The sequence below is a fragment of the Piliocolobus tephrosceles genome, chromosome 18, assembly GCF_002776525.5.
Source record: "Piliocolobus tephrosceles isolate RC106 chromosome 18, ASM277652v3, whole genome shotgun sequence".
Classification (NCBI taxonomy): domain Eukaryota; kingdom Metazoa; phylum Chordata; class Mammalia; order Primates; family Cercopithecidae; genus Piliocolobus; species Piliocolobus tephrosceles.
Genome location: NC_045451.1, coordinates 4846557 through 4861656, shown reverse-complemented (window position 1 = coordinate 4861656; position 15100 = coordinate 4846557). Strand labels below are relative to the sequence as shown.

General features: G+C 36.9%; 1 protein-coding gene across 2 annotated transcripts in view; it reads left to right on the top strand.

Moving 5' to 3' along the window:
• The window catches only part of ZNF407 (zinc finger protein 407), a 464509-nt gene that overhangs the window by 257470 nt on the left and 191939 nt on the right, over positions 1 to 15100 (top strand). For both annotated transcript variants that reach the window (XM_026455189.2, XM_026455188.2), the window contains 2 exons: positions 10638 to 10804; positions 14432 to 14515. In XM_026455189.2, coding sequence (XP_026310974.1) covers positions 10638 to 10804; positions 14432 to 14515 — 251 coding nt within the window. The remainder of the gene's footprint in view (positions 1 to 10637; positions 10805 to 14431; positions 14516 to 15100) is intronic.

Here is a 15100-nt window from a genome sequence, read left to right as displayed (position 1 = left end):
GTCTATGAAACACTGTTGGGTATTTCAGGAACCAATTCTGTGAGAAATAATATATATATAATTTAAAAAATTATTTGTATGGAATTTAAACTTGTTCGGTAGAAATATTTTATTCATTGATGTTTAGTGTAAAAGTGGGCCTTGTGGCATGTACCTGTAGTCCCAGCTGCTCTGGAGGCTGAAGCTGGAGGATCCTTAGAGCCCCCGTGTTTGAGACCAGCCTTGAAACCGTAGAGAAACCCTGTGTCTACCACAAAAAAAAAGAAAGAAAGAAAGAAAGAAATTTAATCGACTATAGTTTGAATCTTGCATAAAATCACATTACAGATTAACAGTAAATAGTGATGGTTGCCATCCCTTAACTAATGTCCCAAGTTCAGAGAGTTAAATACACTGGTGTCAGTTAATGGTTCTAACAGGGTTCTAGTATTAATAAATTTAAATCCCATGTATTTTGTGTCTAATGCAGACACTGTTTATGATCAGCCATGTTGTCTTTGGCATATTAACTTTGTTTAGAAAACTACTATTGTTTTTAAACTATACGATATACGATAGATCTTTGCTGGAGAGTTTGACCTGGCTGGAATTGCTGGCAAGAAACTATGACTTTCTTATTGCTGTTTTAAACAGTTTGTGAAATAATTATCTTAATTTATATTTATAGAGCACTGATGATGTGGACTATAATGCAAAATTGAACACGTGTCCTATGCCCAGTGTTGTAGAAATACTGACTTGAATACATACCAGGAATAAAAATTCCGTGGTCCTTCTGAGGCTCTGGGAGGCTGTCCAAGGCTAGACACTCACTAGCTGCTTTTTCCTCACCAGCATGAGTATCTGACTGCAAATGTGATTTCTGAACCTGTGACATGAAATGAACTGAGCACTACTGTTCTTATGAAACCATCGGCTTTGTTAGTAAAGGGTTTGGAATAGTTTGTTCTATGCAGATATACAGTGTTTTTCTATAATGTATGTTTTTACTAGTAAAATTTTATACAGTAATATTAATGAAATATTTTCTAGTCATGCTATTATATCACTACAGTATAAACTCCTTCCTAGGTTTTTCCAATCTCTGTGCGTATCAGTTTCCTGATGAGTTAGACTGTGATAATAAGTTGAATTGGGACAGGTTTTGTTCAGAGCTTCCATTAATATGCCAGATCTGTTTAGTATATTGAAATTTAAAAGAAAATAATGTGACTAGAGTTGATTTTGTAGTTGATTTCTTTTTATTTATACTTTTCTTTTTTCTGTAAGCCTGTTTTTGGTTTTATGGGTAAAATCCGTCGTTATATTTGTTAATTCATTCTAATACTGTAAATAGTCATCTTAAAATAGTGTCATCTTAAAAGTTACTAAAACATTTTCCATTAACATGCAAATGAAACAGAGGTTCTCAGCTCTCTGAAATAACATTATGTATCATGTATAGGTATATAGCTTGAAGCATAGCAGCCTTGCTATAGCTAACATGCTGTTTAGTACATTACTTGGCCACATGTTAAAATGATGTCATCATAAATCTTAGATGAGGGCATTGTTATAGGAAGTTTTTCCATAGACATATGCGTATCTGTGGGTTGTATGCATATGTACTGTATCTTTTTGATCAAGGACACCTGGGAAAGATAAGGCTGCATTTAGCTCCTTAGAAAATTTTAGTCAAATAATTGTGAAAAGCAAGCACAAAGAGAGATAGGAAAGAAAAAGAACAAAAAACAAAGAAGAGATTGTTGGTTGCTTTTGTCATCTATACCAAAGCCAAACTTCTTTAATTATCAGGAGCATTTTAAGCTGACTTTTAAAATTGTGCAACTTGATTGCTCGTCCTATGTAGCATGTTCCCCTACAGCCCCCGTGAACATGCTCACGCATACCACCTGGCTGCCTGGGCCTCAGAGTTTGTCTCAGTAACTGCTGTTTCCGCCACACCACTCGGCTGTGTCCTTGAGACTTGTCTGAAGCCCCGTCGTAACAGTGAAGGCTTTGTCAACTATTTCAGTCTGTGTGTATTGACCCTTTTTCTGAACATCTTTTAAAACTTTTTAAAAAGTCCCACATAGTATGGGGTTCTGATATTCTCATTATTTCAGTGACAGTAGTGTTGACCATTGAATCATAGGCTGCTTTTGGGGAGGAGTGGATGTATTTTATTTATTTATAGGTTTGTACATAGCATGGATCATTGCTAGACACACAGTAAATCCCCGAACATAATCTCTTATTGGTTGGTTGATAGAGAAGTAGCTGAACTATAATAATTTGAAGATTGTTAGAATTGTGTAGCATATGTCCAAAGATTGAAAGTTGAGGCATTTGGAATGAAGGCATAAGTGGGGATTGAAATGCATTTTATCTTTTTACCTCAAATTATGTACATCAGTAAGGATGATGACTTAAAAGAAATTCTCTTTATTTGTTCTTTAAACAGTAATATTAGTCCAATATTAGTAACTACTATTTTAACTTTCCTTACATAAATCCAGTGGCTTTTTACCGAACCTGGAGCAATAAAATTTCATTTAGCTCAGACTAGAGAACTGTGGCAATTTAATATACGTCTTATTCTCCCGGACTTGACTTCTATGGTTAGTTGGTTAGTTAGAATTGTTTCAACTTCCAAGCCTTCCAGCCCTGCCGTACAGTTGAAAGGGGGTAGTTTTAAAAAGGACAGGGCAGCCTCTGACTGGAATGGGTCTCATATGCAGTATAATTCCTTCCACCTGTTCTTCTCATGTTGAAGTTTTAAAGCTGTGCAAGAAACATGAATAAGTTCAGAACTAAACCAACTTCTCAGACCCTGAGATTGGAGCTTAGTGGACCTTTGTGTGCCTACGACATTCAATGTGGGTTCTTTTACCCTGTGTAGATGGGGGTTTTTTTAGGGGCACAAGTGGGGGCATTTGACCTATCACCCAATCGGACAATTGGTCAACTGCAGCTTCCAGGCCAGAGTAGGCCCACTGCGTGTTTCTGTCAAGTTGTATTGGAACACAGCCGCACTAATTTGTTTATGATGTTTTTGTGCTACAACAGCAGAGTTAAGTAGTTGTATCAAAGACCTTACGACCACCAAAGTTGAAAATATTTACTCTCTGGTCCTTTACACAGTTTCCTCACCCCTTATCTAAGATACTATTGTGCTGGTAAGTATCGGATGTATAGTGTCTGGTATATTGGGGAAAATTTCAGCTAAAATTAATTTGGTTGGTCAGAGTTGATGGTCTCTTTGACAAAGAAAAATTTCATAGCAAAGAGATTTTGAAAGATGAAATGAGGTCTTTGAGGGCACAGCAATTGTAATCATTGAATGTTTTCTTTTAGAATGAGTCATTCTCTTGGTTCTTAGTAGACTGAGGCAGCCTGGGGTTAATATTCTGCTTAATGCTCCTCCCAGAAGTTATTTTGACAAAAAGCTTTTTAACCCTTGAATTGAATTGAAAGGGCTAGAAAAATATGTTTCACAGCTTTTAGAACCTGAGTGATATGTTAAGAGGTATAAAAATGACAGTCTTTGGCATGAGGTGAGGTTAAATTTCTTTTCCAACTAGCTAACAAGGATCTAGCCTGTTAATTAGGCTAATTATCACCTGTTCAGGGCAAAAATGCACTCAAGACTCTTGGCTTAAGTAGGAGACTCCCTGGTGAACTGTTTAAAAGCCCTCAGGGGAGGTTTTTCAACTTTCATCTTGAAGCCACACTAGAGCCTTCAGAGTTGAATTTAGTAAATGAAACCTTTCTATTCTTAGGTCTTTGTGGCTTCTTAATATGGATTATGATCACACTTTTTATATAATCTGAAACAAGGAACTCTCAAAGTCTAGTCTAACTTAAATGATCTCGATATTAGTATTATCATGGAACATTTTTGGTGTCTGAATGTAACTTCATTCATTGAGCAAGGTTTTTATTGAGCCTTTGTACACACACATGTACACACACAAATATTTGGAAGAAAATGGTCAAAGATGACTGTGGTCTTAACACAGTTACTGTTATTTAGCTATTAGTGTACATTTTTGATTATTAAATTTCTAGACAGTATTGGGAAATTTTTATTTTCCATCTAAAGTTGCATGTTAAATTTAAGCACGATATCGTATTTTGAAACTTCATAGAAATATGATTAACAGGGTTACTGTGGAATTATTTGGGTATACTTAATGTGGTTCTAGTGTCCGTGTTGTATGAAAGTGTACTTAAAGTCTAAAAGCAGTATTGTAATTTCACTCAGATGTTTCCTGGGCCCAAAATACTGTAAGTATCTCACAATTATGATGCTTGTAGATACGGAATTTGTTACTGTGGTAGGGTTTTGTGAATGTCTTCATTTTGCTTTCTGGTCTTTTGGGACACTTTCTAAGCACACTGCGCTCCTGTGAGTCAGTTGCGCATGGTGGCCTCTCGGCAGTGCTGGTCCCTGTGTGCCTTCTGTGTGCTGCGTTCTTCACAAAAGTGATTGTTTTCAGGTACATTTGCAGCTCTGAAGAAATTCAGATGGGAACCCTTCTAGGCAAAGACCTATTCATTTTCATTCCCTCTCTTAGTATATTATCATAAATTATTAAATTATTACCTTTAAAAAAGGCTTTTATTTCAAAGAAACTGCCTGTAAATTGGAAGTCTTTGAGCAACCTAGAAATTGTTATAAACTTGATTAGTACATTGAGCTATTTTGCTAGGAATTATGTAAATCTCGCATTGTTTTCATAGTTCTATATTTTGTTTATTCAAAAAGATAAGCAATACCTGTCAATTACATATTTTTAACATTAGTGTAGTTTTACAGTAATTTTTAGTCAATCAACACGTTTTTGTCAGAGTTTTAGAAGATAATGGTCACATAATTTTTTAAATACTTTGATAAAATTTAGCTCGCTCTTTTATTAAAATGTCATTTGGAGCAGACCAGATCTTTCTCATTGGTGTGGCTTTTGTAGATATGCGTTTGTCTCATCTACTAATTTGAAAAGACTGGTCCAAGTTATATGGAGAAGATAAGATATTATTTGATTGTCTTAATTAAAATATTTTGAATAACAAAAATTTTCAAAAATAAAGGAAGCACTCTGGAAGATATTAACATATAGTCATATTTATTACAAATTTCTTGTTTCTTTTTTTGGAAACAGAGTCTCAGAGTTTCACTTTGCTGCCCAAGCTGGAGTACAGTGGTGTGATCTCAACTCACTGCAACCTCTGTTTCCTGGGTTCAAGAGATTCTCCTGCCTCAGCCTCCAGAGTAGCTGGGCCTACAGGCCCGTGGCACCACGCCTAGCTAATTTTTGTATTTTTAGTAGAGACCGGGTTTCAGTATATTGGTCAGGCTGGAGAGTTCTTTCTTTTTAGAAACAAAGTGTTAGAACTACAGTCAGCACTGTGCAGCTGTCAGCCCGGCCCCCACAGTGTCCGCCCCGCCCCGGTCCACAGAGTGATCAGTGATGGTGATGAGACCTTCATGCTTCTGCACATGGACGACCTAGGTTTAGATATTTAATGCTGTTTATTTTGTTGCAACATTTTATATAAATGATAGAGTTTCACACCCAACTTGTTGTTTAATACAATCACCTTTTTGAGATTTTAAAAAAATCCATACTAATAAATGTAGCCCTAGTTTATTCATTTCCAGTGTATTATAATATTCCATTCTGTGATTAAATTCATTGTTTGTCTACTCACAACCTGATGGATATTTAAGATTGTTTAAATCTTAATAGGGGAGATATTTTTTGCATGCTCATATGCGTGCACAGCTTCTTGATAGTATACGTCTAGACTGGACCTTCTGGGGTAAAAGATAACTTTTCCTCAGATATATTCAACTTTAGAACACATTGTAAAGCAATTATACTCCAAAATTATCCTGCATTGGTGACACTTGCAAACAACATAACGATATACTGGCCGGACGCGGTGGCTCACGCCTGTTTTCCCAGCACTTTGGGAGGCTGAGGCAGGCGGATCACGAGGTCAGGAGATAGAGACCATTGTGGCCAACATGGTGAAACTCTGTCTCTACTAAAATACAAAAAAATAGCCGGGCATGGTGGTGCATGCCTCTAGTCCCAGCTGCTTGGGAGGCTGAGGCAGGGGGATCACTTGAACCGGGAGGCAGAGGTTGCAGTACTTCAGCCTGGCAACAGAGTGAGATTTCGTCTCATAATAAAAAAGAAAAGATATCCTAGTGACTCCTCTTACTGTTAAAAAATAAAGTAATAAACCACTTTTATTAAAATACGTGTATCTTTGTATATGTGAGATTATTAAAATATCTGTATCTTTATATATGTGAGATGTGTGCAGATTTTTCATTAAGTTTTTAATAGCAGAATTAATACTTTGCCTAAAGGATACAAAAGAATTTAAGTAACACTTAATAATGTATTTTGAAAAAGATTAGTAAAACAGCACCTTTTTAGGATACTTACGATAGTAATATGGAAACATAAGGTTATAGATATAACTGAAATTATACAGTATGTATTTTGACATAACTTGTCTGATATTTAGACATTCAAAAATAGAAAAATGCTCTAACACAGAGTTTCTCTAAGGCCAAAATATCTATTAGGACAGTGCTATTAATCCTATAATCATAATTCAGTTCCCTACTTATTCTTTAGATTAACTTTATTCATGACATCTAGCAACACCAGGTGAGAGTTTCTAGTTATTGTCATATAGCTGACAATGAGGATATTTAGTATTCTGTCTTCAAAATTTTTCAGTCTGAAGATGTGGATTTTCATTTTGGCTCTGTTATTATCAATCATATAATGAGAGCATTTCAGAGAAGAAATACTTTGGCATGTGCTGAACACCCTGGCTTGCACCTCTGCTCCCTGATTTTAGCAGGTAGGTGAGCTAAGGCCAGAGTCAGCCCACATTTGGTAGGGTGCTAATGAAAAAACAACACACATAGTATTGAAGAAAGAAACCTCTCATAAATATTTCAAGAATACTAGAAAAAGTGCTTAGAATTTTAGGAACCCCTTAGTTAATTTAGAAATCCTGCCAGGCGAGGTGGCTCAAGCCTGTAATCCCAACAGGAGGACTGCTTGTACCCAGGAGGTCCCGAGGCTGCAGTGAACGATGATCATGCCACTGCCCTCCAGCCTAGGTGACAGGGTGAGACCCTGGCTCTTAAAAAAAAAAACAACAACAACAAGGAATTCTTTTAAATTTATGCTAGAAGACTAACTCTTAATTGACTTCCATGTCATAGCTACCTGCATGAGAAAGGGCCTTATTCCAGAAGTTTAGTGTAATAGACATCTCAGTCCCAGGAACTCTGGAATGAAAACACCTGCTGAGAGGACACTAAAGGTGTTATGTAGAACATTTAATGTTTACCCATGTTGCTCTTGAGGAGTCTGGATCCATTTTGATTTCTTTTGCTTGTGACTTTTTTTCCTTTTGAAACCTTTAAGATCTCTTTATATCCAAGAGAAACATCTAGTGAAGTCCAAGGAAAGGGAAGATAAGAAATTGCCCTTTTTCATTTCAATTCTGGTAGCACTGTTTGGCGTTTTGAACTTGTAGTAAGCATTGTAGAGTCGCTCTGTTACCTAAGAACTGCAAATGGTGTTGAAGCCCAGCTCTCTCTTCTGGGCTTCAATTTTCTGGGCCGCAAGAACAAGGGTGAATCATATACCATCATATTCTTATGCGTGCTTGTGTTATATACCCTCTTAGATGGTAATCTTTACGTAATTACTAATTATTCATCCTTGTACATCCTTCACCTGACCTATAAGACAATCTTCACTAGCGAACTTTTGCAAAACAGACCTCTTTAATACACTGTAAATTCAGTTATGCAAGAAATCTCTCCGGGAAGTCCACCATGTGGGGATAGAAAAGCATTGAAAACATTGAATTAGCCTCGGGTAAGCCACAGGTCTTGGCCCTATCCCTGGTGCCTGGAGGGGCATCTTCGGGGGGGGGGGGGGCAGGCGAGGAGGAGCCACAGCCAGCGAGGCCTGTCAGCACCTTTGCCTCCTAGCCCTGGGACTATGCATCTCCCGTCTCTGACACCCTCCCAGCTAGCTCTGCATTTCCAGTTGTCACCTATTTTTAAATGTCTAAATTAAATGCCGCCTCTGGGAAGCCTTCTCTTATCTGTCTGCCCTGCTAATTGCTCTTCTTTTAAATGTATAATGGCATTTAATTTTTTTTCTGGCATTAAGTTTATTTTTGTGAATGATTTTTCTCTTAGTAGCCTAGAATTTCCTTGAAAGCCAAACCTGACTCCTCTCTTCCTTTGATTTCTCTGTGCTATGTGGAACAGTGTGTTGGGGACAGTGGGTGTTCAGGTGTTTCTGCTGTCCAGCCAGAACACACACTGATGTCCCTCTTCTTGCAGGGTTCACCCAGCAAGGCAGAGCTGTACGCATTATTAGCTGAGGTTTCGCCCGGGAGGTTCCTCGTGATAGACTTCCTGTTGGTCCCCAGGACGACCAGGATCCTTGGGTAATGGTAGAGGTCTTACTGAGTTGCTGTGTGAAGGCAAATATTTTAGAATATTTGAGACTCAGAATGTGTAGTTCCAGGAAACACCCCATTGTTAAGTACGTCTTGATCTTTATAAGGACAGTTCACATAGGTAATACCGGTTCTTTTTGAAGTGCCAGAATGAACTTATTTATTTTCGTAAAGCAAATTGTAGAACACATGAGGTTTTCTGAAAGTCAAGTGGTAGTCTTAGTTCTTTGTTATCTGGCTTTTGTCATTTCACGACAGGCACAAGCTTTAGTTTAACATTTTTATTACATAGGAATAATAGAGTACATATATTGAGGTTTCATAGATGTAATTTTGTTAAATGTACATCACAGTAGATTTAAAAATGAGGGATTTATTTTGTCATTCATAAAGTTGTAATACAGTCTGGGGAAACTATTTGTTAAAAGATAGTATCTACTTAACCTCCTTATTTGTTTCTTGTAGGAGAAGGTTAGAGCCACAATAAATACATGAAGAAATAAGTAGATAGGGGAATTTATCTTGGAAATAAGATCCCTGTCATGGTTTTGAAATGTTAAATGCATGAAGACCCATCAAAGAGATATACAGACATGATATTTTTTTACAGTGCATTTCCAAGTATTTAGTTATGTTTGTCATTCTCTAGTACTAGTAAGCAACGATCCAATGATATAGTAATTTCAAAGTTAGTCCATGTTAATGGGTGTAAATATAGTGTATCTCTTTACATATATTATATAAATAAATAAATTGGCAATTTTAATATTAATGAAGCATTTAACTTATATAGCAATTCTTAAGTATTTAACTATTTTTATTTCTATTACATTTAAGAGCTACATTTTAAAAATATATATAGAATAAAAGAGAGCTTTTTATAAGAGACAATTTTATAATTTGATTCATAGAAATCTATGATATTCCAAATGATGAATTTGTTAAGGTAATTCACATTTGCCTCAAAATAGGAAAGTTAATTATTTGGACCCTGGGATTCTTTATCAGCCATCATGGGGCTAAGGAAATTTGTAAAAGCATGGTTAAAGACTCTGTGTGAAAGTATACACTCAACATCTCCTTATTCATATCATAATTTAAAGCACAGATATTATTAAACTCATAGCTCTGATTGCATTAAAATGCTAAAATTTATGATAGCCAACCCAAGTTGCCAATGGTATCTTTTGTGGCATCGTGCTTGTCAACTCGTTATAATATTTTACTGTTGATTATTGAGTTTTACTTTGCTTTTGACTATTCATTATTCTGAATTAACTGGACAGTATTTTATTAGATACAAGGATTGTTGAAAACTCATGTTGGAAATATAAAGTAAATGTTAGCAACTATTTCATGAATGCAATTGAACAGGGGCAGAAGATCAAACGGAGGAAGTATTCAAGGTTCTGCTGATGGTTCAGAGTTCCTTTATTATTAAAGGTATTATAAGGTCTTAAATGGTAAACCTGAAATATTGTATAAGTACCAATTTGTTATTTTCAGTATTTTTTTTCATAGTGGAAATAGTTAAGGTTTATTTTTCTCAAAGATGGATTTTATAAAAATGCATAGTTATGATCTAGTTTTTTTCCTATCAAAGGAACCTTTTTATGTACCTACATGGTCACACAGAAGGACCCCTGGTTCAGGAAACACCTTTGGGGTTTGCCTTTTCTTCTCTGCAGTGTAGTGGTGCGGGGCCACCCGGTGCGTGCAGGAGAGTCCCTGCTCCAGCCGTACTAGCCGCACAGCAGCAGACAGCAGGGCTTGTCTGAGTGGTTGAGTATGGATAGCATTTCATTTAGCCTTTGCTCTGACAGCCCATGCCCTGGATAAGTGGTGTAGGCCTGTACAGGTGAAATCTATTCTCACTTTTGCCTCAGGGGTGACTGGACTGTAACAGAATTTTTCAAACCCGTTGGGCCCAACCGCAAAGCAGAGAATAAATGGCTGAGGTGCCAGGCCTCGACAGAAAAATCAATGCCTGGTTATACAGACATGACAGACCAGGCCTGCAGTGCTCCTCGCAGAGGCTGCATGCGCACCGCACCTCAGGGTTCGCACACGCACTGCCTGGGGCCTTCGGTGCTGGTATGCGGGCCATATTTACATTGTTTTCTCTCTCCTTCATGCAGGAAATTTACATGCCACTTATGTGATAGAAGTTTCACAGAGAAGTGGGCCCTGAACAACCACATGAAACTCCACACGGGAGAAAAGCCGTTTAAATGTACCTGGCCCACGTGCCATTACTCATTCCTCACAGCCTCCGCAATGAAAGACCACTACAGGACGCACACAGGTGTGCCGCGCCGCCTTCCTGTCCCATGAGGCTGGGCAGAGGTAGACTGGGTGGACTGTGGGAACAGAGGCATTAATTATCCCATCTTCATAGTAATCAATGGAAATGATGTCCTGCTTTAAGATTGTGGTAATTATATGTTTATAGGTATGGTATCATTTCATTATTTTTCAGGGAGAAGGCAATTTTAAAGTGACATTTGTGCTTGTGTGTGAATGTGTTTACATAAAATAAGTTTATATTTAGAAACTCATTTATGGTGGGTGTATGTGTATATATATACATATTTGTATGTTTAATGCATCTTTTTAGAAGATCTTTATGGAAGGTCATATGGAGAGTTTAAGTTTTCAAAGAGAATTAGTCTTGTGTTTTGTTACTGATGTAAACGAATTTCCATAATATGTTTGAACATTAGTGAATCTTGGTTTCAGGTACCATTTTAAGAAACTGTTGTCAAATTAATGTTTTTCTTCTGAGGAGGATACTAACAGATCCAAGAGTTTTTGATAATTGATACAAAGGCACTAATCCGCTTTTAGCTACTGTAATTTTTTTGGAAATTATTAAAAATGTTCAAATTCACGTACATTTCACATCAGAACATGTAACAGAGGGTGTGGAATTTCCGTGAACTGACAGGTGAAGCCACACTGAGAGTGCATCTTTGGTAGGGGTGGTCCCAGAACTCCCAGTTGGGCCCTTGTAAATGTAAATCCCAGTAAGACCCTATGGTGATGTTTGTGATTTCTTTTTCATAGTCTAAGTCTAGTGGGCCCAAAACTTCCTCACAAGCTTATATTTGAGTCTCTCTCTATAGCACTATGGCCGCATTCCTGTGAGCTGTTTGATATTTTTTTGGTCTTCTTTCTCTTTACACCTCTCAGAATGTATTTTGTTTCAGGGAAAAAATAATAATAAATTTTAATCAGCATTCCAAAATGTTCTTCTGATTGCCAAGAATTTTATATTATTGTTAGAAATTATAGGTTAAAAGTTCTTCTCAAGCAGTTTGTGGGAAGCCCAGGCCTCCTTAGCTTCCTTGACAAGGGTGTTGACGATTTAAGGTCTCCAGCCTGCCCTGAGAGATCACTTATATCGAACAGCAGATGAAAAGCCAGTGCAGATGTAATTTATCGTCGGCGTTTCCTTCTAAAGAATAATTGTGGAGACTTGGCTGGATCAATAATATAGATTTTTGTTGTTAGGTCTTGTAGTCTGCACCATAATGAGAGATAGGGGACAGTGGCTGTTTTCTAATAGAAAATAAAGGATTAGTTTCCGTGTCTTTCTACATTTGAATGCAAAATGGCACACTTGAAACTAATTCAAGTTGTTACAAAAAGAAGTCTCCCATTATATCTCTGCTGTCATATAAATAGGGCATGCTGAATGAACCCTCTGAATTCAGGAAATCTTACCTTTAGTTTTTTTCTTAAAATTTTTTTTCTCAAAAAACACTCTGTTTGGCTGCTGATCAACCCTAACACCCCAACCCACTCCAAAAAAAAAAACAAAGGCAAGTGAAAATTGAGTTTAGAATGAAAAACAAATCAAGCCACCTAGGTAAATATGATATCCATTGGAGACTAACATCCTAAATAAAATCGTATACATAAAAAAATCAAGGTCGCTAATGTATTGAGAATCAAATCACATAGAACATTAATAATTTTGTGTTTTCGTATGTCTACAATAGGGAAAGGAATAAAAATATATACAGCATGTATGTAAATATGCAGCATCTATGCATGTAGAAAATATAAATCTTAAGAGGGATTTTCTATGCTTGTTCATGTTTTTATTTCACAAGATGCAGGCCACAAAGAAGTTCATAAATGACAGAAAGGAAGAATACTTGAAGCCAGAAGTCTTAAGATTGCGCTTTCCTCATTAGAAATGTTGCTTATTGAATGATATGGCACAGACACTGCCACTAGCACACACCACCCGATGTGTGCGTGGTGCTGCACACACACTCCTCACACGCACAGCAGGCAGCACCCACGGACCCGCAACGAGGAATTGATTGGAGGGAACGATTTTGCCTCAGCATAGAAAACTGTGTTAATATTAACGAGCAAATTGTCTTGTGGGATTAAAAAAAGTCTACTTTCAGTGTTATTTAATTGATAATACAGCTAGTTAGAAAGATTTATTTCAAATCGATTAAATAATTAAATGAGTGATTATAATTAAACTATTCTTTACAGCCCATCTACTCTATTCTTTCTATATTGAAATAATAATACCAAGGAATAAACTTAGCTGCAAAATAGGAAACTAAAGATAGCAAAAATATTTAAATTCAGCCTTATTTTTAAAATGATAATAATGAACATTTTAACATACCCTTACGAAATTAGATTAAGCATAATTTGGTTAAAACTCTCTTGAAGTATATGTGTTCATTGAAAGTAGAAAAGCCAGTAATGTTAAGTAAAGGGAAGCCTCTTTTGATGACTAAAGTTTTTCTCCCTATATGTGCTATTTATTAGAACCTTAAAAAGGCAATTATAATTTCCAAAATGCCACAAGTTAAGTTACTATTATGATATACCAAAGTGATTGGGAACAACACAGCCTGACTCTGGCCAAACTCTTGAAAAACTTGTTGCATTAAATGTCTAAATGAGTAAAGTAGGTAAAGATAGATACAAATGATTTATTTTATTTCTGGAAAAGCATTTTATAATTTCACTGAATCTCTCTAAGGTTGGCATTTTTCTTCTGTTTTGCCTTTCTTTGTGAGTCTTATGGGATGATCTGCCTAGCTGGCCAACACTTACTGCCTAAATATGCTGCAGTGGAAAGATAGATTGCATTTATAAACTGTAGGGCAAATGTTAGCTTGTGTAAAAGTGCTTAAAAAAATGAGCATTTGCACACATTTAACAAATACTAAGTCTGCCAAATCTGTCCCTAAGCATTGCAAAGGTTTCCAATCCAGAGCTATCATTAAAGACGAATAGTATGAATTTTTGTACAATTTCTATAGCAATCCCTAGACTTTCTTTTTTATGCTGTAAAAGCGAGAAACATAAACAGCATGGAATTGCTATTGGTACTAATATAGATTTTATTGTTACTTGGGATCTTCAGCATGTTCAAGGAAACCATTTAATTCATATTATTAAGAAGGAAGTGATTAAGGAAGACCCTAATAGAATCAGGTAGAACCAATTCAATATCCTTAAGTTGTTGGAAAATTCAATCTGTTTTCTTTAAGCAGAACTATATACTGTATGTTAACTATTCCAAGCAATCTTTACCCAGCTCAGAAAGGCCAGATGTATGGGAATTGTAAAAAATCAGGATATGCATAAAAACTGTTCAAGTGCATAAAGCAGCCCCATCTGGAAGACATCTACCAGAAATGAAGTTGTACAAAACCATTCCATTGATAATAAAGCTAATTTTTATGGGTCTGACAAGTATGTAATTATGTTCAGTGGTGCTTTTCAGATTTTATCACAGTCAATAAACCGCAGTGGTAATTTCATTCCCATTTGACATATTTACATGGAAACATTTGATTGGAGGAATTAGTAACCCTGAAAGCCTTGATAGATATGTTTTAATGATCTGTGACCTTCGCAGTCCCTCATCTGTTTATTGTTGCAACAGGCGAGAAGTCGTTTCTGTGTGACCTCTGCGGCTTTGCCGGCGGGACCCGCCACGCCCTCACCAAGCATCGCCGGCAGCACACAGGTCAGTTCCGCGTCTGCACTGGCCCCTTCTCTGCAGAGAGGATGGCAAGGCAGCAGATACCCCAACCTCAGTTCTTGATGTCATCAATTACTTTCCTTTTTAATTTTTGTAACATCTGTGCATTTGAAGGTCTACAGATAATTCTAGTCGAGTAACATATGATTTTAAATCATCTGTTTTTATATATTTAAAATGTAGACATATTCCATATTTCAAGAAGCAGGTACCCTCAGTAAATTCATGTTAAGTAGAAGCAAAACAGCAGGTTGGCTTCCAAAGATACAGGAGACGATCTTCTCTGTTGACAAATCTCTGCCTTAGGCCTCGTGGGTGGAAAATGGGGAGTCTTTGTCAGCCAGACTCCCTCTCAGTCATTCTCTCTACCCACCTAGTAGCTAATCACCCAGCTCCCTATTTCACTAGCTACATGTCTGCCCCCTCCCTTCCTCTCTGTCTCCCCGCCTATCTCCCCGTCTCCCTGCCCACCCTGCTGTCTGTCAATCCATCTGTGATAGGATTTGAAGTCAATACTGTTTCAATTGTTCTTGGTATTAAAAATAGAAGACATCAAAAAGCAACATAAGA